At 38.6% G+C, this 23,061-nt stretch overlaps 1 protein-coding gene across 3 annotated transcripts; it reads left to right on the top strand.

The window, feature by feature from the left end:
- Window positions 1–3,049: 3,049 nt before the first annotated feature.
- LOC127577529 (MARVEL domain-containing protein 3-like) lies at window positions 3,050–21,950 on the top strand. 3 transcript variants are annotated; one of them, XM_052028778.1, is made up of 5 exons: window positions 3,050–3,238; window positions 3,406–3,741; window positions 4,720–5,180; window positions 5,918–6,048; window positions 16,711–21,950. In XM_052028778.1, exons 3-5 carry the CDS (start codon window positions 4,735–4,737, stop codon window positions 17,307–17,309), a joined length of 1,176 nt encoding a protein of 391 aa, XP_051884738.1. In that variant the 5' UTR covers window positions 3,050–3,238; window positions 3,406–3,741; window positions 4,720–4,734; the 3' UTR covers window positions 17,310–21,950. The 3 variants fall into 3 exon arrangements, with proteins under 3 accessions (XP_051884738.1, XP_051884737.1, XP_051884736.1); XM_052028777.1 differs by lacking the exon at window positions 16,711–21,950 and adding an exon at window positions 10,586–12,635 and having other exon boundaries at window positions 3,133–3,238; window positions 3,406–3,645; XM_052028776.1 differs by lacking the exon at window positions 16,711–21,950 and adding an exon at window positions 10,586–12,635 and having other exon boundaries at window positions 3,133–3,238.
- Window positions 21,951–23,061: the final 1,111 nt, after the last annotated feature.

The raw sequence follows: 23,061 nt of genomic DNA, 5'->3' as shown, positions 1-23,061 counted from the left end.
AAAGTACAGAAAAAGTTTGAAACACCTCCATCCAGTATTTTTTAAGACTCGGACATGTCCAAAACATGTGGATTAAAGAAGCCTCTCCGTTATTGCATTTATCACAATAAGGAGATATATCCAAATAAAAACAAGATAGCTTGTCTTTGGACAAGTGAGCTCAATGGACCACTTTAAATTGAAGGAGAGGGTGACGGTTGCATAATAAAGAAGTATTGACCAATTTAAAAATTTCATTCCAAGTTTCCTCAGAAATTTAAATCTGCAAATCTTGTTCCCAAGCATTTTTAATTTTATCTAAAGGAGCCTTACTCACTCCTAGTAACCTACCATAAATATTAGATATTGAGCCATCATAAAAAGGCTTCAAATTAAAAATTTCGTCTAGTAAGTTCTTATCAGGACTCATAGGAAATGTGTGTAATTGAGATCGGAGAAGGTTTCTAATTTGTAAATATCTAAAAAAAATGAGTTTTTGGTAAACTGTATTTAGTTGACAATTGTTCAAATGAAGAGAGATTTTCTCCAACAAACAGGTCCTGAAAACAAGTAATACCCTTTGAGTCCTTTGGTCTTTGATCTGGCTTTAGAACCTTTAGCTATTGCTTTTCAAGAATCTAGAGATATTGCTGGTATCTTTAGAAGAGGTATTACTCAAAGTTTCACTCTATTACTTTTTATTTCTAATGTTGAGACCTCATTACCTCCTATGCTTTCCCTGCTTCCTGTTTTAGCCAGTTTTCAGGATATAAATTGAATTTACACAAGAGTGAACTTTTCCCTTTGAATAATATGATATCATTTAATATTAACCTTCCTTTTAAAATTGTAAGGAATCATTTTATCTATTTGGGCGTAACAATTACTAAAAATTATAAACACTTATTTAAAGAAAATTTTCTTATCTTACTGAACTATGTGAAAAGGGTTTTATCAAATTGGTCACCCCTCTCTATGTCGTTGATTGGCCGAATTAATTCTATTAAAATGAATATTCTACCTAAATTTCTATACCTATTTCAGGCCTTATCTGTTTTTATTCCTAAATCCTTTTTTTGATTCTCTTGATTCAATTATATCTTATATATGGAACAACAAACATCCTAGATTAAATAAAGCTCACCTTCAGAAAATTAAAAAGAATGGAGGTTTAGCCTTACCCAATTTTAGGTTCTATTACTGAGCAGTCAATATACGAAATCTTACATTAATCATGAGGCTTGTCCAGTATGGGTTTCTTTGGAAGCTAATTCTGTTAAAAAAAATTCTATTATTCCTTTGCTTGGCTCTTCACTTCCTTTATCATTAAATAAACTAACTGATAATCTGGTAGCTAAACATGCTTTGAGGATTTGGTTACAATTTAGAAAATATTTTGGTTTATCGAGATTCTCTTTGTCTCGTCCCATTTTTTCTAATTGTTTTTTTAAACCTTCTATGACTGATATAGTTTTTAAAGAGTGGGACAAATCAGGTATTACTTGTTTTCAAGAACTTGAAAATCAAAAATGACTAAAGATCTAGCACTTAGCAAGGAAAACTTGGGCATAATTGGGTGATTGGCAGTGAACCTAAGAAACTGTGAACATGAACATCTCGGTGGAAATTAAAATCTCGAGACAGTACATTATTCCCTAATTTAGTTATGTCTCAAACTATGTTTAGACTATGATGATTGGATTGATCCTTTGACCTATCTTAATTCATACATCACATTAACTGTAAATGGACTATTTATAATATTTAATTGTCTCTCAAATCATTATAGCCTTTTGCCTCTGTCCGGAAGTGTATACCATGTGTTGGTCACTCATTATTTGAAGGTTACTCTGATGTCAATCATAAAGCTCCATTCTGCTAATTTTGCTTTGGTTACTCCAAATATAATATTCCAAGTCAATTTTCTCCATATTTTTTTCATGATCTTCTAGTTCTCCATAAGTCACCCTTGAGGCATGTACTTTCCAAAGTGAAAGCTCATTTTACTTCAACCTTTCCTTAAGTGGTGCTGTTTGCTAGAAAAGGCAGAAGTGCCTTGTTTTCGTATTGAAATTCCAGGTTGCAGGTTGTGGTTTTGGGCTTACTTTATTCATGGATTGTAGGATGTGGGGCTGCTGGACCATACCATCAGCCATTCTGCCATCCAGATTAATACTTTGAATTGTAAAAAGTGCAGAGCTTCTAGCACACAGAGCCTGGAAGTTGTTCAGGGGTTAGCCATTTGTTTAGAATAGCAATGTCACATTTTTCCCCCAGGAGCTTTGACAACTCTGCTTTCATTGTAGTTTAAATCCCAGACATGAGGCTAAGACAGAGAATGTGTGCTGCATCTCTCTGTACCAGATACAGAGATTGGCTTTCTGTTATGCTTCTTGGGGACCTGAGCTTTTGGTTCTCTGCCCAACCAGGACACCGTCCAGTCTGAACATTGCTGACTTAAATCCTGCTCTTGTGGTCATTCAGTCCCACATCCCACTAGTTGTATTACTTGCTTAGTTGCTTTCTTTTAACAATTCAGTAAACTTCTAGCAGATATTACAAATTACATACGATGAGCGTTTGTCAGCTCTTGGACTGTACTCACTGGAGTACAGAAGAATGAGAGGGGACCTCATAGAAACATTTTGAATGTTGAAAGGACTGGACAGAGTAGATGTGGCTAAGCTGTTTCCCTTGGTGGATGAGTCCAGGACTTGAGGGCACAGTCTTAGAATTAGAGGGTACCCGTTTAAAACGGAAATGAGGAGATATTTCTTTAGCCAGAAGGTAGTGAATTTATGGAATTCTTTACCACATACAGCTGTGGAGGCCTGATCATTGGGGGCGTTTAAGGAGGAGATTGATAGGTATCAAATTAGTCAAGCTTTCAAGGGATATGTGGAAAAGGCTGGAAATTGGGGCTAGGTAGGAATAGTTTAGTTTAGCTCATGGGGCAGACTCGATTGGCCGAATGGCCTACTTCTGCTCCTTTGTCTTGTGATCTTGTGATAAATCAAGAAAATAAATATGGGTGGGTAGAGAGACCAAATAATGTATTGTTTGTCCTCAGCCATGTATACTTTTGGGAAATGGATTTTCATAACGACCATCACAAAGGAAGGTGACACCTGTTTCCCCCTGGATTTCACTAACCAACAGCACAACTGAATGAACCTTCCGGCCGAGGAAGGGGCCTGGCTTCTGGAAGTGGGAAGGAGTCCGGAAAGATGAGCCGTCGCTACCATAGAAACACTGAAACGTAAGCTCGACAGTTCGAGTAGTTTTAAGAAGTTTTAGCAGATACAGCTACGATTTTCATTAAAACTCAAAGAGTTAGTTATAAGAACAAAAAAAAACAAGTGCGGAACGTATTGGTGCTTTTCTCATCTTTAGCCTGCACTGATCGCTTGCATTGTGTGATTCCAGGTGCACTTTCCCCACAAGGTTTCTCTTGCAGGGACCGTCCCAGGGGGCCGGAGGTGTTACCGTGACGAGGACTCATTGTGATTCAGGCATGTTTTGGTTCGCAGTCGAGTTTCACCTGAGCGAGTTTCGATCAGGTGCCGTGGTGTCGGATTTCCAAACATTTGGTGTAGTGCACATTTTTATGAAGACGATCAGTGATCAGCACAACCTCAGATTGCTCCAAAAAAAATCTTCCCGCTGGTAAGAGGTTTCAATTTGGGGCGAAGAGTGGGTCACTTTCAGCAGTGCGTGGACAGATGCCGCAGGCTGTAATCGGAGGACCACACTCAGTCTTAGGTACTTTATTAGGACATAACTTCCCTGATTTGTTCGTTTAAGAACCATTGACGGAAATGTTCAACAGTCTTTAAACCTCAGAACTAATAGTACGGGGTGTTAACTACAGGATTAATTGAGCAGTATTCCGAGTAATAACAGAAAATGCTGGATACACTCAGCAGGTCAGGCAGCATCTGGGGAAAGGGAAACAGTTAACGAAGGGCCTTTCGTCAGAGCTGGGAAGGATGTTCGTCTCTCCACAGATGCTGCCGTACCTGCTGAGTGTTTCCAGATTTTCTGTTTTTGTGACATCAGATTTCCAGCATTTGCATTTTTTTATTTTCAGTATTCTGAGCAGTCTGTATATATTTCGGTCAAGTTAAATTTTAGTTTGCTGAGCTAGTTTAGTCGGAGAATTTAATTCTCTGCGGAGGAGGCTCATAATATGGTGATCAGCACAGTTACGATATTGAATGAGTCCACACTTCACCCATCATTGCAAAGCCCGATGCAGGGTCTCGACCTGAAACGTCCACAATTCCCCCCCCCCCCCCCCCCCCCCCCACAGGTGCTGCTTGACCCACTGAGTTCCTCCAGCAGTTTGGTTTTTTCAATACAGAATTCTAATACTCTAAAATATTTCCAGAATTCAAGAATATTTTGATTGAAATCTTTGTTAAGTGATGAAAAGATTAGCAATTGACATAGCTGGATGTGGAAACAAGGCACTGGTAGGTTTGAAAGAAATGTGGGAACAGGGTCCCAATGAGTTTAAATGGACTGTGGCAATGGGGCCTTGGTGAGTTTAAAAGAAACATTGGAAGGGGCCTGGGTAAATTTAAACAGAACAGGAGAATAGAAATCCGAGTTTAAAATAAGTATGGGAACCATCACCCAGTAAGTCACATGCTGAACCATGGGGATTTCTAAACTATTGGGATTTTACTGTACCATAGCTTAATAAATACAGTACTTTGTAGTGTTTTTTTTCCCCAGTTATTTCAACAGAAGATGGCCCACTCAGCAAACTACCTCAAAAACAAGGCTGAAACAAATTTAAGTGAACAAGATAGTCCTAAGAAGGAGCACCACCGTAACCATCGACATCATAATAATCGTTCCCATCCTCGCAAAACTCAGGATGATGGCAGCAGAAACACCAGAGGAAGAGATCACTCTAAACGAAACAGGGATCCGGAAAGAGATGCGGGGAGGGAAATACATGAAGAGAAAAGATCGCGAGTTAGAGATGCCCACAATCATGGATATCGTATGAGGGAGGATGAACACAGAATGGAAAGGGAATATCGTAAAAGGGAGAATCGAGACCATCTTTACAAACGTGAAAGGGAACATCATTCACAAACGTATGAAAACACATCACATAGTAAGCGCCAGCCAAATTACAGAAATGAAAAAGAAATTCCAGATAATGGACAAATTTACAGACATAAAAAGTAAGATGCTTATGTAAGTTCTGGAGAAAATTAATGGGTAGTCAAAATATTGTTCAATTTGTATTTAGTGAAATGTGCACTTCATAATGGAAGACACCATAAGTGAGATTGATTGTTTTCGCTTAGCACCTGCATGTTAAGTCAGTGAAAAAGTGGAAAAAAAACCTATGATCGAATTGCATCTCAGATTGATGAAAGTTGCAAGCTGGGCAATGGGGTAAAGGACTTTAGATGCCTATAAGAGTTTAAAAACTGAATAATGACATCAATTTGAAGTTAATTAAAACAATACATCCACATGTAGGTTGGCATTAATTTAGTATTTTCTCTCAAGCAATCTCAGTTGTAAACAGAAATGTCATACAGGAATGAGTTCTGGACTTCAGTTAGATCCTTTATTGGGGCCACAAGGCAAAATAAACGTAACGGTTTAAGGATACCTGTTAATGTAAAGGATTCTTAACATTAAATCCTCAATTCAATTATTCTTTTAACCATTTTCAGTTAATTATTCTTTTAACCATTTTCAATCAATTCCCCAGGCTGAGTTGCAGTAGTCACCATGACATCATATGGACAAAGCTCAATTCTAGATATTTTTAAACTAATTCATATATTATTTATAGATGGTCATATCTTATAGCCAATGTTTTTGGAATAGTTTCACCACATAATTTACTTGTTGAGAGATTTTTCAGGCCACAACAGAATAAACATTTTATTCTTATTCTTAATAGCTACATTGAAACTGTGTCACCTGAATATGTAGTAACTGAAGATAAAAGATCTGAGATGCATTACTTCAAGCAAGAAGATTCGGGAGAAATTCTAAATTGTTATAGGTGTCGTTACCTCTGCACAAATCGAGGTAAGATAGCAAGAGTAGATTTAATACAGTAAACAGTAAAGGTTTTCACATAACGGAAACGAAAATTTCTAAATTGCTTTTGCCTTTAACATTGGCAAAATAGTGCTCCACAGAGTTGGTGTGAAACAAAATTTGACACTGAGCTACATAAGGAGATATTTGGACAGATGATCAAAAGCCTGTTCAAACACGTGGATTTAAGGAGGGTCTTAACGGAGGAAAGAGAGTGGTGGGGAAGAGAATCATTTCAAAAAACAATTTCACTTAAGCCTTGGCAGCAGATGCTGGTGGTGGAAAATTTAAATTTGGAAATGTTTGAGTCATTGCACTGGAGGAGTATGGACATTTCAGATGGTTGTAGGGTTAAAGGATATTATTATGACAGGAAATGGCAATGCATGGAGAGACTTACAATTAGCTTTGAGAATTTTAAGTTAGATCTTTAACAGGATCCAGTTATATGCTAGCAGGGAGTGTTGAGTAAACAAATTACAGTCTTAGCACCAGATCTTAATTGCAGTAATTTTGCCTTTGCTTCCTTGAAAGTAAATAAATCTGCTTCTAATTTATTAAATTTATATTTGACAAATAAATCTAGGAGTTGTTTACATAGTTTACATGGTCTGTACAGCAGAACATTATATTGCTGGCTATTTCTAAAATTAGTGTGTATTTGAGGATTAATATTTGCATGGTCAGTATGAATAAGTTTCCTCAACCCTTTTGGTGCAATACAGCATTGGAGAGTTATTTAGAAAAATGTTTGTACTTTCCTTGATATAACAGAAACACTCAAGCTATAAGATTAATCCTAAACTATTCTCAACGATAGCTGCTTTCTGCTGAGAGGAATAGTTCTAAAGCACTGAGAATATTTGTTTTGCCATGTCTATGAAGCTTGGCTGAGTAATTCATTCCTGGTCCCATGTTCAGTAGCATTTTGGGTCCCAATTTTGAATACCTCATGAGCCAGCAACTGAAGTATATGTTAATTGCAATCTTGGTCTGAAAGTTGCCGGTGTTTATATGACAAGAGTTTTAACATTCACAGTAAACAGGTTGAAAAGATACATTCAGTGATCTAATCCATGCTTGTTAGGGCAAAATGATCTGTATCAACTTTTTCTTCTTCCTAATTTGAAATTGTTTTTTTGAAGTTTGTTTTGAACTGAAAAAATTTGTCAAAATTCATTGTCTGTTTTTAGTTGCTGCAGTGAGTCACATTGAGGACAGGAAGAATGGAACATTTCTGGTTTAACCGGTTGTGTCCACGAATCACTTAACCATCTTTCATTACAACATACACTCTTACTCTTTTTTTTTAATTTCAGTTTTGCAGAACCTATAGAGTGATAGAGTTATACAGCATGGAAACAGGCCCTTTGGCCTAACTCACCCATGCCAACCAAGGTACCTTCGTGAGCTAGCCCCGTTTGCCTGCATTTAGCCCATATCCCTCTAAAGCTTTCCTAACTATGTACCATGCAAATGTCCTATGAGTGTTGTAATTGTACCTGCCTCTACCACATTCTCTGGCAGTTCGTTCCATATATCCAATACCCTCTGTGTGGAAAAAAAACCTCTCAGGTCCCCTTTTAATTCTTTCCCCTCTCACCTTAAATCTATGCCCTCTAGTTTTAGACTCCCCTAACCTGTGAAAAAGACTGTGACAATCCATCTTATCAATGCCCCTCATGATTTGATAATCTTCTTTAAGATCACTCCTTAGCCTCCTTCGCTTCAAGGAAACCAGTCCCAGTCTAATCAGAATCTCCTTATAATTCAAAAGCTCCAGTCCTGGCAACATCCTTGTAAATCTTTTCTGCATTCTCTCCAGCTTAATCACATCTTTCCCTGAGAATGACAACCAGAACTGCACAAAATATTCCAGTTGTGGTCTCATCAATGTCTTGTACAGCTGTAACATGACATCCCAGCTCTGGTACTCATGGTCCCATCCGCTGAAGGCTTCACCACCTTGTATACCTGTTCTACAACACTCCCCAGGACGCTGTATGGTAATAGAATGAAAATCATAAAGGTTCTACTAAGAGGAGTAATCAGCCCAGCTAAATTCTTGTTAAAGCAGTGAATAAAATCTACCACATTTTGTTTTGATGTTGCATACCATTCCTGGGGATAGCAAAGGATGTATACACACATTGATAATTTGCTATGCCTATTAGTAGCAATGTGACTGCACTATCTAAGCACGCAAGTTGTGTTGTCTTCTTGCTTATTGTAGGTACAACATAGTCCTCTACTTGTGTGTGGTGGGAGTATATTAAAAGAACTTTCAAGGCACATTGTCACAACATTTAAAAATGATCATTTGACTAACAAATCCTGAGGGCCAATGAGGCTTCTGAAAAAAGTTAGGAGTAAAAATAATAAAAAAAACACTGCAAATACTAGAAAACTAAAATAAAAATATAAAATGTTGGAAGAACTCAGCAGGTCATGCAGCATCCATGGAAAGAGAAACAGTCAACGTTTCGGGTTTATAACCCATCATGAGAAACAAGTTAGTCAATATAGCAGAGAAGGTGGGGGAGGGTGAAATAAAAGGAACCTCTGTGATAGTGTGAAACTGGAGACCTAACGTGGCATTTAAGGGGTAATTAAAAATCAGATTAAGATCAGATCAAAGGAACTGACAAAGAAAGGTCCAGATGAAGGTCCTCAACCCAAAAAATCAGCTGTCCATTTCCCTCCATAGATGCTGCCTGACCCACTGTACTCCAGCACTTTGTGTGTTGCTCCAGATTCCAGCATCTGCAGTCTTGTGTCTCCTCTTTAATCTAATTTTAACTGCATCTTAACGGCCACATTAGGTCTCCAGTTTCACCCTATATGAGAAATTCCCTTTGTTCCCTCCATCTCCCACCTGCAACGTCTCTGCTACTTCAACTAACTTGTTTCTCTCATTTCCTGTTCTGAAGAAGGATCCTGGACTTGAAACATTAACTATTTCTCTTTTCACAGATGCTGCCTGACCTGCTGAGCTTTCCCAGCATTTTCTGTTTTTAAATCTGTTAGAAGTAGTGGTTTCCCTTCCCACCCTGAACCATGATTTTCCCCAACCCATTTCCACCAAACAAACCTTCCTTTCTTCATTAGATAAATCAGCACCGGTGTTATATGCCTGGTGAGCTAAAGGAATCTGGGATTAGTTGGAAAATTGAATTCATTTTTCAAAGGAGCATAAAAACAAACTGCTGGAAAAACTCAATGGGTCAAGCAGCATCTGTGGGGGCAAAGGGATGGTCAACATTTCAGGTCAAACCCCTGCATCAGGACTGAGAGTATAGAGGGGAGAACCAGTATAAAGAATTGAGAGAAAGGGATGAGGTAAGGGCTGGCGGCTGATGGATGGAACCAGGTGAGGTGGGCAGATGGACCAAGGAGATGGAGAGGGAGGAGATTGGAGCTAAGAGACAGCAGATGGTAGGTGATAGGTAGAGACGATTAGAGAGAGATAAAAAGGGGTTAAATGGAATCTGATAAGTAAGGAAGGTGATGGGTGGAACCAGGTAAGGGAGGGATGGTGGGCAGATAGTGGTTGGGGGGGGGGGGGGTGCAGGGAGGTGGTGCGAGAATCTGGATGGATCAGAAGTAAAGAGGAGCACAGGAGGTGCAGGCTACCTGAATTCTGAAAATTCAATGTTCTTATCATTGGGTTGTAGACTACTCAGAAGGAATACAAGATGTTGTTCTTCTAGTTTGTGTTTGGCCTCACCCTGACAGTGGAGAAGGCAGAGGACAGACAGATCATTGTGGGAATGGGAAGGGGAATTGAAATGGCAGGCAACCGGGAGATGAAGATGGCAATTTTTCCAGAGGATTCCTTTACAACTTTACAAGTTTTAGCATTCAAGGATGGTATTATCTGACATGAGAAGTAGGCTCATTTATTTATTGATGCAAATTCAGCATCTGTGGAAAAAAAAGCAAAGGGGAATGTTTACAGATCATCTTATTTCATCTGTATCATCCAAATTGTCAACTTTTTATACTATCCCTGGTAATATACAAGTTCATTTCAATCACCACCAAGTTTTTTGTACTTTCATTTCTGACTTGCCTGTATAGCCTGTTCTTTTTATGATTTTTCCTGTAAATGAATGCCTATTCAAACATTCAAAATTCAGAAACAGTTGCTTCCATATGGACCTTGATAAACTACATGACATGGTAATATTATTTTGTTCTAATAATATGTAATGATTGTAAATGAAAATTTTTAAAAAACTGCATATGCTGGAAACCTAAAATAAAAACTGAAAATGCTATAAATACTCAGGCCACATCTGTGGGAAGAGACACAGAGTCAACCTGAACATTAACTCTGTTTCTCTTCCCACAGGTGGATGGTTGTATTTTATCTAGAAAATGCACGTTTGCACTTGAAACAAATTAGGTAAAATTCTCAGTAGATTGTGTTTCATTTTCACACTAGTCTTCAGGTGAAAGAGTTAAAAGTTCACATCTTGGCAAGTAGATAATAGCTGGCTGTGTTCTGGTTGTTTTGTTGCAGGTCTCTGTCAGTTGGTGGAGGTGTTGCTGAATCTGTTAATTCTGGTGTGTGGGGCAATCTCCTACAGTGGCACTGGGGGCTACACAGATCTCTCCAGCCTAGGAAGTCTCTACTACTACACATTTGGATCAGCCTATAGTGGATTTCAAGGAGCAGAGGCTGAAAAAGTAAAGGAATTGGATGTTGCATTTTATGAGCTAAAGCTGCCTGCAGTCATCGCCACCATGGCATATAGTGGGGCTTTGATGTCTTTGGCATGCCTTTTACTGGTTTTAGGCCTAGCTCGAATACCTTGGCAGTTTCCTTTCTTAATGATTATTGAATGTGCTCTGGATATAGCAATAGCACTTGGCTATATACCTGCTGTTTATTTCTATTTTCAACACCTAATTGAGGGCTACAATTCACAAGTATGTAAAGAGAGGGAGAGCATGTACAAAAGTAAAGGGTATGAAGGGTTTAACTGTAGTCTGCATGGTGCTGATATTGTTGGTGGTCTGTCTGGCTGCCTGGCTGTCATAGTATATCTGCTCAATGCAGCAGCAGCGATTTTGGCATTTAAAAAAGTTAGAAGATTAAAGGGGTCAAGAGAAGGTGATTATGTGGAAGGGATTAATGTTTAAAGGTTCAGATCATCTCTACATACAGTTTTTTACCTAACAATAAGGAAATCACTGTTATAGTGAAACATAGTGAGAAGCTGAATAGAAGCAGTAAAATGACTTACATTTTGTCTTATGACAATGAATAGATGTGACTGTCTTCCTCCTTATCTCAAGAGATAGTATTAGTGGACAGTAATATAGAAGGAAGCATTAATCCCACCATCCCAACTTTTCACAGTACAACAATTGAGTGGACTGCAAATATTGTATTGAAAACTAAGGTTTAAAGGCAGAAATGAACAAACCCAATATCAGATGGGTCCTTTCATTAGTTTCCTTTTAATAATTGCATGTGCTATGCGGTTAGATGAGTTACAGATATGGAACAATTTTTCATCTCAAATTAGACCTGTTTATCTGCCCCATATTTTTGCTTAACCAGTCAAAAAGGTTGGTGTATCCGTATCTTAAATAGGGAAGGGTGCTATGTTGTCTTAATGGATTTTGTGCATTTTCTGTTCATCTCCAGAACTTGAGGAATGTATTCCTAAACAGTAGGATCAAAGTCTCCAGATAATTGTAAGAACAATGGTGATTTAAATAATATTAGACATTTAGTACAAGTGACAGCCCACAGTTGCTTATAATTTAGCATTAAACCATTAGGTCAAAAGATAGTTGGTGATAGAAATAGAAATATTTTCTAGTCTGTTCTGAAATTGAATTTAAGATATCTTTATTAGTCACACGTACATCGAAACACACAGTGAAATACATCTTTGCATAGAATGTTCTGGGGGCAGCCTGCAAGTGTCGCCACACTTCTGGCGCCAACATAGCATGCCCACAACTTCCTAGCCCGTACGTCTTTCGAATGTGGGAGGAAACTGGAGCACCCGGAGGAAACCCATGCAGTCCCGGGGGGAACATATAAACTCCTTACAAACAGTGGCTGGAATTGAACCCTGGTCACTGGTGCTATAATAGCGTTACGCTAACTGCTACACTAAATTTAAAGATATTGTGGGAACAAAATCAAAATTCGTTTACCTTATCTCGAAGTACATAATGCTGGTCCTACAAAAATGAGAATTGTGTTCCATTCTCCAGTCATTGGTGTCTTCACTCACAAGAGTTTAAAATATCCCATATGCTAGATGGTGTTAATCACAATTGCAATTCTAAACAAATACAAAATGGAGTCACGAATTGTTAGGCTTCATTGTAATTATTTAGTTACTGAACTTATAACTAGAGATTATTTACATTTTGAGTTTATAGAGTAAATTTAGCTTTAATATGCTTAACCTTTACTTTGTTTTTTAAGATTGCTTTGTACAGTATGAATAGAAAAACATGAATTTATAACAGCATTTTTCTCTTTATACCTTTTCATGTATTTCTTAAAAGTATTTTCTTTATATTATTCTGGGTGACTAAATACATTGTTTTTAATATTATTAAAGTACATACTAATGTTCTCTTTGTCTTTGTTTTTGTTCAATTAAGTAGAATCATCAGTAGAATGGAACCAAATTACATTGAATTTATTTTTAAAAGATGAATTTCACTGTTATTGATGAAAGCTAATACATTTATTCAAAGCCTCAATTTTAGTTTTAGAAATTTCCCCAAATTTTGAATGTTTATATACCTTGCAAAAAATTCTTTGGTGTTAGGGTAAGCACTTGAACACAGGAATCTAATAATCTTATTAACCAACAGAATCAAACAGGAATGAGCAACTTGGAATAACATTTTTCTCCCCATTTATTTTTTTTCTCATCCTGATTGGGGTCAGATTTGTTATCTCCTCTGGCTTTAGCTGCTTCATTTTTTTTTTGCATTTCCTCATTGTCGAGGATGACTTGCTTCAACTCTAAATTCTGTGGGTTCTGAGGTGCCTGATTTTGTCACAGGTGGGGCAGAAAGTGTTTGACAGGGTTAGTGATTGGAGGTACCTCTTTACTCCCAAGGAAGAAGATTGATGTTCTTGGTGCCATCCTATATTCTAAGGGTTTATGAGTTAGTTTTCCTACAAGCCAAAGAGGCTTTGAGAATGACCTTGAATCATTTCTCTACCTCCCTGCAATCTCTTGCCATAATGGAACCTGGAATAGAGTATCACAGGTCTGGTATTGGGCACTTGAATAACATGGCCTTCCCAATGGAGCCGACTGATGTTATTATATCCTCATGGTTGGGGATGTTGACCTTCAAGAGGACACTGATAGTCTGCTTTGTGGATCTAGCATGAGTAATATCGCTGCGGTGCTTTGAGGTAGGTTGGCCAGGTCAATAAAGGATATAGGAAGACAGGGATCACCATGAGCTTTGTGCGAGGTTTGAGGTCTTGTTTTTCAAACATTCTTTTTCTCAGATAACCAAAGGCACTGAACGCAACAGTGAATTTCATCACTGCTGTCTGCCTTTGCTGAGAGGTGGCTCCCATGATATGGGAAGCGGTCCACATCTAGTTACGGATCTTTAATGTCAGGATAGATGACATGCAGTGAGGACAAATTAGAAAAGGTCCTCTGTTTGAATGTTTAGGGCCCATTCTCTCGCATGCTTCAGAGCAGGTCAACAATGGCTTGGAGTTCCATCTCCAAATTTGGGGATGTGCATGTATCATCAACCTACTCCATGATTGAGGCAGGAGTGACTTTGGTTCAGGAATGGAGGTAACATGAGTTGAAAATTTTTTCATCTGTCCTGTAGATCAACTCCAATCCAGCAGCAAGGTCTTTGAAGGCAAGGTGCAGTAATATGGCAAGAAGGAGGAAGAAAAGTTCTGGGGCTGTGATAAAACCTTGCTTGATAACCATCCTGCATTCACGAACAGATGGGTCTGTTGTGGACCTATTAATTAATATTATGACGTGTGTCCTATCCCACAGCAGATGTAAAATCTGAGGGCAGTCAAATTTGAGAAGGATATTACGCAGGCTTCTTTGATTGACAGAGTTAAAGGCTTTTGTGAGGTCATGCTTTCAAGCTTACTGTAAGAAAAAAATGCAGTTTCGGATCCTCTTGTTAACCATGGTCAATTGGTCTTTACTCTTTGTCTTTTTATTGAATTTATTGAATTGCATTTTGATTTGTCCTCTTTATCTGCAAGTACACACAAGGACAAAGCCTGGATTTGTGATAATGGCAGTCATTCAAGCACAAAATGAGCACTGTAGGATCCTTTACAATTTCACAATTGGGATGTAGGAAGAATGTCTTCAAGTCTTAACTTTATGATGAGGGACCCAGAGTTGCCAGCCTTGAATGACTACTTTGTTGAATTTTATTACATGGAAAAACTGGTTAAGGGCTGCCAGGATGTTTTGCTTTCAACCATATTTAATAATATTGATGATGTGTGGTTAGAATCATAGAGTCATACAGCACAGAAACAGGCTGTTTAACTTAACTCATCCATGCTGACCAAGATGCCCATCTAAGCTAGTCCCAGTTGTCTGTGTCTGACCCATATCCTTCCAAATCTTTCCTATCCCCCTCCCCCTCCATTCAAGACGCTGAAATCCTGAGAGAGAAAGGTCTACAAGCACCACATAATCTGATGCTTTAGATGTGCAGTGACTATAAATCTGCAACAATAAACTTTTGGTGGGAGTCTTATTTTTTAACAATTTTTTTCTTAGTTATTAAAATCACAAAGGGAAATTCCACTTTAATTTGAAATAATTTGTAGTAAAGCATAAAACTGAACACATAACCCTTACAGCAGGGAAGATGTGGTCGAGCCTTTCTGTATAAAATGTATATCATGTCCCTACTTAGCCGACTAATAACTTGTAAGATATGCTTCTTCCAGGATCTATTAAGATGATTTATTGCTTCAATCTGTAGAGATGAATGTAAAGTGGGATAAAAAGAGGTCTTCAGCTTCCTCCATTTTCATGGTGGGCTACTGAAAATGAACTTGGAGCCGAAGATAATCATTGGCATGATGTGCTTCTGAAATTGAGCTTCTTTCAGTTTCTCTTTCAATGGAGAATCTTTTACAAAACTCATTAGAGGCAGTTGATCTGGTATTCAAAAGCTTTTGAGGCTAAAATAAAGCTAGTTTTCTTGGTGAACTCAATTCCTGCATTCATTTTTGCTACCAGAAGAACTTGTCCATTCTGCAATTTAATCTTAGTGCTCATTTTCCTTGACCCTTCCCTTGGCATCTGAACACAAATTGAATTATTTTGGAATATATGTGGTTTTGAATTTTGGTGGACTTGAATTTTCTGTCAATTGATTTACCAATCTATGTGGTGTTATTTGGGTTTCTCTTTCTCCATTTTTTTGGGTTGGGTTGGGTTGGGTTGGGTTAGGTTAGGTTGCCATGCAACTTACTGTGCATGTGTTGAAACAGCACAAAGGTATGAGAAGAATGATATAAAATCAATCTTGAACGATGTAATTAGGTTTCACAACAACAGCAGGTTGATATTATCATATTTCATCTACTGCACAAAAACACACATTCACCAAGTTAATGCTGAGTTGTTTCACTTAGTTAATAAGATACTTGACCAGCCATGGTATCTAGTTTTTGATTTGTTAGCATTTTCTTCTTGGACAGATGACTATGATTGCTATTGTAATTTTACTTTGTTAATTACCATTTTATGGTCCTACATTTTAAAGTCATGGTTTTTTTTAATCTTACCTACATCATTTCACATTGCACAAACAACTTGACTGAACATAGTGAGTATTGTTGGAACCTGAGAGCCAAGTATCTGAAGCTGTGATCTTCAGTAGCAACTACAGTGCAAGATAAATCATTCACCTCATTTAAAGGCAAATGCAAATATTCCAATATTATTGAACAGAATATGGTGTCCATCAAATACAACTGATCAGTTTTAACTCGGCTTCAAACTTGTGGTATTCTGAGGTTTTCTCGACTATCTTGAAGTTGGGAGTATTCTGTATTAATTCACATCAATGTTTGCTCACTTGTTAAAGAAGCCAGGTGAGATAAGTAGAACACATATGAAGTCAAGGAAGGAATAGAAAGATAAGGGCACTTACACATTTTTACAGGTAGAAGTTTTGTTGAAATGATGAATATTCATTTGAGATTAGACAAAAATATACATTGGTGTCAAGACTTTTGCCTTGCATTGCACAAAATTATTGTATGATGGATCATTAGGGAGCCACACAATTGAAAATATATCAGAAAGATTGTTTTACAAGGGAAAGGTGGATGTTCATCTTCCGTTGATACCACACACTCACATGTACTTCCTGAAAAGAGGAGGGGTGTATACTTTTTCCATTTATGGTTTTAATTTATTTACTTTTGTCCAGTCTGTCACAACCTGCTGAGACATTGCAACCAATCTATTTCAAATAACTAGTCCTTAATCACAAGGTTATTTAGCTAAAAGTATAAAAAAGAGACATTTATTCTGTTTCAATAATGACATGTAAAGCAAATGAAGACAGGAGTTGAAAAGTTGTGATATACCTAAATTCAACACTCACCCATTATTCCTTTCTTGTCAGGTATAGTTCAGATGCTGGAGGCCATGTTAAATATGCTGGTGTTGGTGTGTGTGGTGGCATCATACATTATTCTCTCAGGATACAGCAGTAATGGTGGACTGGCAACAAGCTTCTTCAGCATCAACAGCGATTATTCTCCACTTGAAGGGGAACAACTAAAGGAAGTACAGAAACTTGATCGAGAGTTTATTGTAATGAGAGCACCTGAACTCTACGCAGGCATTGGAGTGTCCATTGCCATGTTTGCCATCACCCTGGGTATTATGATTAAGGATGCTCAGTTTTTACATAACATGTCCCTGAAGTGGTTGATGTTCGAAGTAATATTCAATATACTAGCATCTCTGGGTTACACAGCAGCAGTTGGTGTTTACTTGTATTTTGTCCTCCAGATTAATGCTACTGATGTTTGCAAGAGGAGGGAGCTTCTTTATGCAAGGTATGGACTGAACTGGATGAATTGTGATTTATCTGGATCTGATGCTGCAGCAGCCTGCTTTGGCATACTCCTCGCCATATTTTATTGTGCTAGTGCAATACTGGCTGTACAATTTTACCGAAAGGTGAGGAAACAAAACAAAAATACTTCACATTCATAAGGAAATTTATGTATTAATTCCAGAGTAAGCTTCATCAATAGCGTGGTTGGAAAAGGCACAGAATAATGTGCAGTAGCATATGGAACACAGAGATTTGATCCAAAGTCAATGTGAAGTTATCAGCTGGGAAAAGAAGAGGCACCTTAGCTAACCTGATAGAAAGGGAAAACATGAAACCGGCTTCACACTTAATCAGTAAATTTTACTGCATACAAAGGAAATTAGGTTAAAATTCAAATGCTGCATTTGGTAAAGTAGCCTAACAAAATTCAATGGAGAAGTTTAAATATTAGAAATATCAAACTGGACACAGCTACTTCTCAATTTGAATCATGACATTGTAGAGGTGAAAATCAGAGGAGCACTGATCCTTGTGGGACATCTCTAGTCACAGGCATCCAATCACAAAAACAATCCTCTACCGCCACCCTCTCTCTTAACGTCAAGCCAATTTTGGATCCAGTTTGCCAACTTGTCCTGGATCCCATAGGCCCTATCCTTTTGAACCAGTATCCCACGTGGAACCTTATCAAAGGCTTTACTGAAGTCCATGCAAATAACATCTACTGCCCTGCCTTCACTGATAAACTTTGTAACCTCTTCATAGAATTCATCAGTTGATCAAACAGGATCTGCCCTTGACAAAGCCACGTTGGCTGTCTCTGATTAGTCCCTGCCTTTCCAAGTGATCATTAATAGTCTACCTCAGAATTATTTTTCCAGTATTTTCCCTACCACTAATATTAGGCTCACAGGTCTATAGTTACCAGACTTTTCCCTGCTGCCTTTCTTGAAAAAGGGAGACCACGTTTGCTCTCCTCCAGTCATCTGGTACATCACTTGTGACCAACAAAGATTTAAAAATCTCAGCCAGAGGCCCAGCAAACTCTTTCTTTGCCTCCCATCCTGTCCTGGAGATTTATCCATCTTTAAGCCCAACAAGGCATTGAGTACCTCTCTTTATTTATTGAGACTTCCACGAGACTTTCAACTCCCCTTCATTGAATGCTCCAACTACAAAGTCTGTTTCCTTTGTGAATACCACTGAGAAGTATTTATTTATGATCTCATCTGTACCTTCTGGGACAGATGGCTCACATTGTCCCTAACGGATCCTACCTTTGCCCCTTAATATAGAATGCCCTTGAATATACCCAATTTCTGTCTGCCAGTGATTTCTCTTGACTCCTTGTAGCCTTCCTAATTTACTTCTTAAACGCCTCCCCACGCTTTTTATACTCATGAAAGGCCTCCCCCCTTTTTATTTCCCATACCTGTTACATGTTTCCTTTTATCCAACCCTCAACATCTCTTGGCTTCCAGTGGTCCCTATACTTGTTACCCCTGGCTTTTATCCGTACAGGAACATATAGGCTTTGACCTCATTATTTCTCCTATGAATGCTGTGCAGATGTAGACTTACCTGCAAGTAGATGTTCCCACCTACTTTTGCCTGGTCCTCCCTTATGTCAATGAAATTGTCTTTCCCCAATTTAAGACCTTTCACTGGTCCATCCCTATCTTTTTCCAAAACCACTTTAAAATATACAGTTATGGTTACTATCTCCAAAATGATGCCCCACTGACACTCCCTCCACTTGGCCAGCTACTGTACATTCCCCAAAGGCCCAATAATGCTTCTTCCCTTGTTGGTCCATCTACATACTGCATCAAAAATCTCTCCTGGACACACTACAAAAACCACCCCCTCTGCACTTTTAACATTAAGGCAATCTCAGTTAATATTTGGGAAATTGAAAATTACAAGCCCAACACAATAATCCCATTTTCCTTGCAACTCTCTGATATTTGCTGCATATCAGTACCTCTATCTCCTTACGACTATTGGAAGGTTTGCAATACACCCCCAGCAAAGTGATGATACCCTTTTTGTTTCTAATCTCTATCCATTATAGCCTCAATTTTGGAGCCTTCTAGGATATCCTCCCTCAACACTGAAATAATGCAATCATTAACTAACAGTGCAATACCTCCTCCCCTTTTACTCCTCCTCCAGCTTGCCTGAAAATTCTATACCCTGAAGGGTATCAAGTTGCTAGTCCTGTGCATTCTTCAACCATGTCTCAGTAATGGCAACAATATCATAGACCACCAGATTAGTTAAAGCTTGGAGTTCACCCACTTTGCTAATTATTCTCCTCATATTAAACTCGATGAATGGAAGTCAAAGCTAAATTGCAAAGGGAACTGTGCACTTACTTGCTTGTTCTGCCTCCTGGACTTAATGTTTCTCCTCTAGGTGATTGTACCTCTCCATCTGAACAATACTTTGAGTCCCCTTCCCCAGCCATCTCAGTTTAAACTTTTCCTAACAACACCAGCAAACTTCCCAGCAATGATGTTGGTCCCACTCTGGTTAATGTGCAACCCATCCCACTTGTACAATTCCCAACTTCCCCCAGAAACAGTCCCAGTGATCCAAGCCCATCCTCCTGCACCAGCCCTTTAACCACACATTCATCTGTTCCTCGACTCACTGTCTTGTGGCACTAGAAGCAATCCAGAGATTACAACCTTTGAAGTCCTGCTCTTTAAACAGCTACCTAGCTCTGTAAGCTCAAGTTGCAGGACATCCTACCTGTGTCTTTGGTACCTACATGTACCACAACCTCTGGCTGTTCAACCCTCCTCTGTCAGAATGTCCCCTGGGAGGCCACGCCCAACAGAATCCAAGATGATTTAACTGTTAAGGAAGGGAATGGCCATAGGGGATTTGTGCACAACCTGCCTGCTCTGACTGCCTTCCTGGTGATTACCCATCTCCTGTCTTTCTGCACCTGTGGATTTACCAACTCACTAAATGTATTGTCTACTACATTCTCCCCATCCCAAAAACTCCACAGCAAGTCCATCTGCAGCTCCAACTGCTACACTTCCAGTAACTGCAGTCATCAGGGACATTATAAATGTCCCTGAATCTCCCATATCCTGTAGGGGGGAGCATACCCCATTCCATAATCTTATGACTATTCTCTTTGACTAAGACAGTAAGACAGAGAGAAAAGAAAGAGTCCCGGGGCTGCAACGTGCCTAGACAGAAGATTTGGTACTGTTCCTTGAGTTTATATTGGGCTCTGTTAGAACAGTAAAAGAGGTCAAAGGTAAAAAGATCAGAGTGGGAATGGGACAGAATTAAAGTGGCAGGTGACTGAAATCTCAGAGTCACTCTTGTGGACTGAACAGAAATTTCAATCTTGTGAAATGTTTTCACTCTATTCTTTGTTGCTAGCTCAAAGCCTTTATATTTATCAACAAATCAACTTCTACCTATACTGCACTGCCCCCTTCAATAAAACATTCTTAATATTGCTAAAATCATTAAGAACTTTTGTTTCTCTCCGAAACCTGCAAAAATAATTTTAAGAGTCCTTTACCTCTAATTCCTGCTTACTCTTCTCCTTTTGTTCTATTATCAGTGGCAAAGCCTTCAGCTATCTCTACCGAACTGTCTGAACCCATCCATCTTGCCACCTTTCTGCACTTTGCAGACTTTTCAGAATCCAGCTGTTTCTCAACTTTCAATCCAGCTTTCTCAACTTCTAATTTTCTCACTGCCAATATTATTCTGAATCCTGACATTTGCTATCGAGCATAACATTTGCCTTCAGACTATAAATTGTTACACTTCAAAGAGTACTTCAACTTTAAAATGTTTTGAGACATTCCATGGCCATGAAAAATGCTATAGAAATACAAATCCCTCTTTAGGATTACAGGCAGTTGACTAATATTTCTCTATAGCCCACCCCAAGTGGGCTAACATTCACCATAAAGTTAAAGACAAACACGAGGCCTCAGAGCTGGAGCACCATGGACTTGATATTATTCCAATATTAACCATTCTTAACACAGAATCGAACAAAATATGAAATACTGCAAAAATGGTAATTAGCAAACATTATTAAGTGTTGCTAAGACTATTTTCTTTAATGGCATCTTTCACAACCTCAGTACACCCCAAAATGTTTTACAACCAATATGTTAGGTATATTCTCAGTTTAATATAGAAAACACAACATGCATATTATACAGTTTAAAAGGTAATGTTATCAATATTTATCAGTTTGAATTCTTATATTGCATGGCTTTTGGCTATACAGGTGACAGTGTTTGCTAGTACCAATAAATGAAGTATGGTGACAAAACTGGCATTAGTGTAATGGGTATGTGTGAAATTGCAAAATAAAAAATGTCTATAATAAACTCAGTGTTACATTGAACATTTTATTAGAAGTCACTGTGATTATTACCAAAACAGCATGATTTCTGTTAAATGACTGTAAATACTGATAATTCCCAAGATGCTTAAATGTCCAAATAGGAATAAATAACTTGGAACTTTGAGAAAGTGGACCTTTATTCCTCTTACCATTAACAAATGTTGCTAAATTTATATGTGAAAGCTTTGTACTTTAAGAATTCATAAGGCATGCTAAGATCAAGCATATTGTTAACTCACTAAAATTCAACCAAAGCATCTATCTTTTTTTAAAAGGCACTCCTTAGGATTGAGAAGTACAAACAAATAAAAAGCGAGAGTCCCATTTTAACTGAAAAGTCTCTGATACAAGTCTTTGGAAAGTGGAGCGTATGTTTGGAACATAAGAAACAGAAGGCCATCCACCCCTCTTGCCTGCCTTACTAAGATCATGACAGACCTTACCTTGGTGCCACCTCATTTTCAGGTGTATCTGGAGTTGTCACTGGCATGCCCTACTGCACGATTCATCCAGTGGTTTGATAATACTGGTGGAATGAGGGATAGGCCAGGCCATTAGATTACAGATTGTCATGTTATCTATTTTTGCTCCTGCTGCAGAGTGCTTCATGCATGCTCAGCTTTGAGCCGTCCAAACAGGTGAAGCTGAAACACAGTTCTACTTGCATACTAAATAGCAAAAACAATATGCACTAGACAAGAGCTACGTGATTCCACAACTAATACATCAGATAAAAGCAGTCCTGTCACATCCAGCTCTGAATTGTGGTTCAAGAGCCAGCAGGTGGATCCTGCACACGGAGGCTAAAGCTGAAGCATTCACCCCAAAGTGTCAAGCGGATGATTCATATCAGCTTCCTCATGAGATCCCCATCATCGTAGAAGCCGATCTTTAGCCAAATCAATCCGCTCCATATGATATCAATAATTGGCTGAGAGTACTGGACATAGCAAAGGCTATGGGACCAATCAGCATCCAGGCTGTAGTTCTGAAGACCTATGATCTAGAATGAGCAATACCTTTAATCAAGCTCTTCTAAGGCAGTTGTAATACTGACATCTACCTGGCAATGTGGAAAATTGCCTGGAAATGTTCTGTTCACAAAAAGGACAAATCCCATCTGGGTTATTACGGCCCAATAGTCAAGGTGATGGAAGATGTTATTGACAGTGGGGAAGTTCCTGGAGCTGCCTCCTTCCATTAACTCTTTAATTGCCCACCACCATTGGTGACTGGATGTTGCAGGTCTGCACAGCTTTGATCCAATGTACTAATTACGGGATTGCTTAGTTCTGTAGAAAACTGATTTTGATGTTTAGCCTGTGTTGCAGCTTCATACTTCACTTAGCAGGATGCAACTCTATTTTTCTCTCTCCACCGATACTGCTTGATCCATTAAGCTTTCCCAGCATTATCCTTTACTTCAGAATTCCAGTAACTGCTGTGCTGCTGTATTCTGTTTCTCTGTGTTGGTTCTCACACTACCTGCCAGAAACTCAATCTGGCAGCCA

The sequence above is a fragment of the Pristis pectinata genome, chromosome 13 (assembly GCF_009764475.1).
Source record: "Pristis pectinata isolate sPriPec2 chromosome 13, sPriPec2.1.pri, whole genome shotgun sequence".
Taxonomy (NCBI): domain Eukaryota; kingdom Metazoa; phylum Chordata; class Chondrichthyes; order Rhinopristiformes; family Pristidae; genus Pristis; species Pristis pectinata.
Note: the sequence above shows the minus strand (reverse complement) of the source record. Positions and strands in the feature narration are given on the sequence as shown.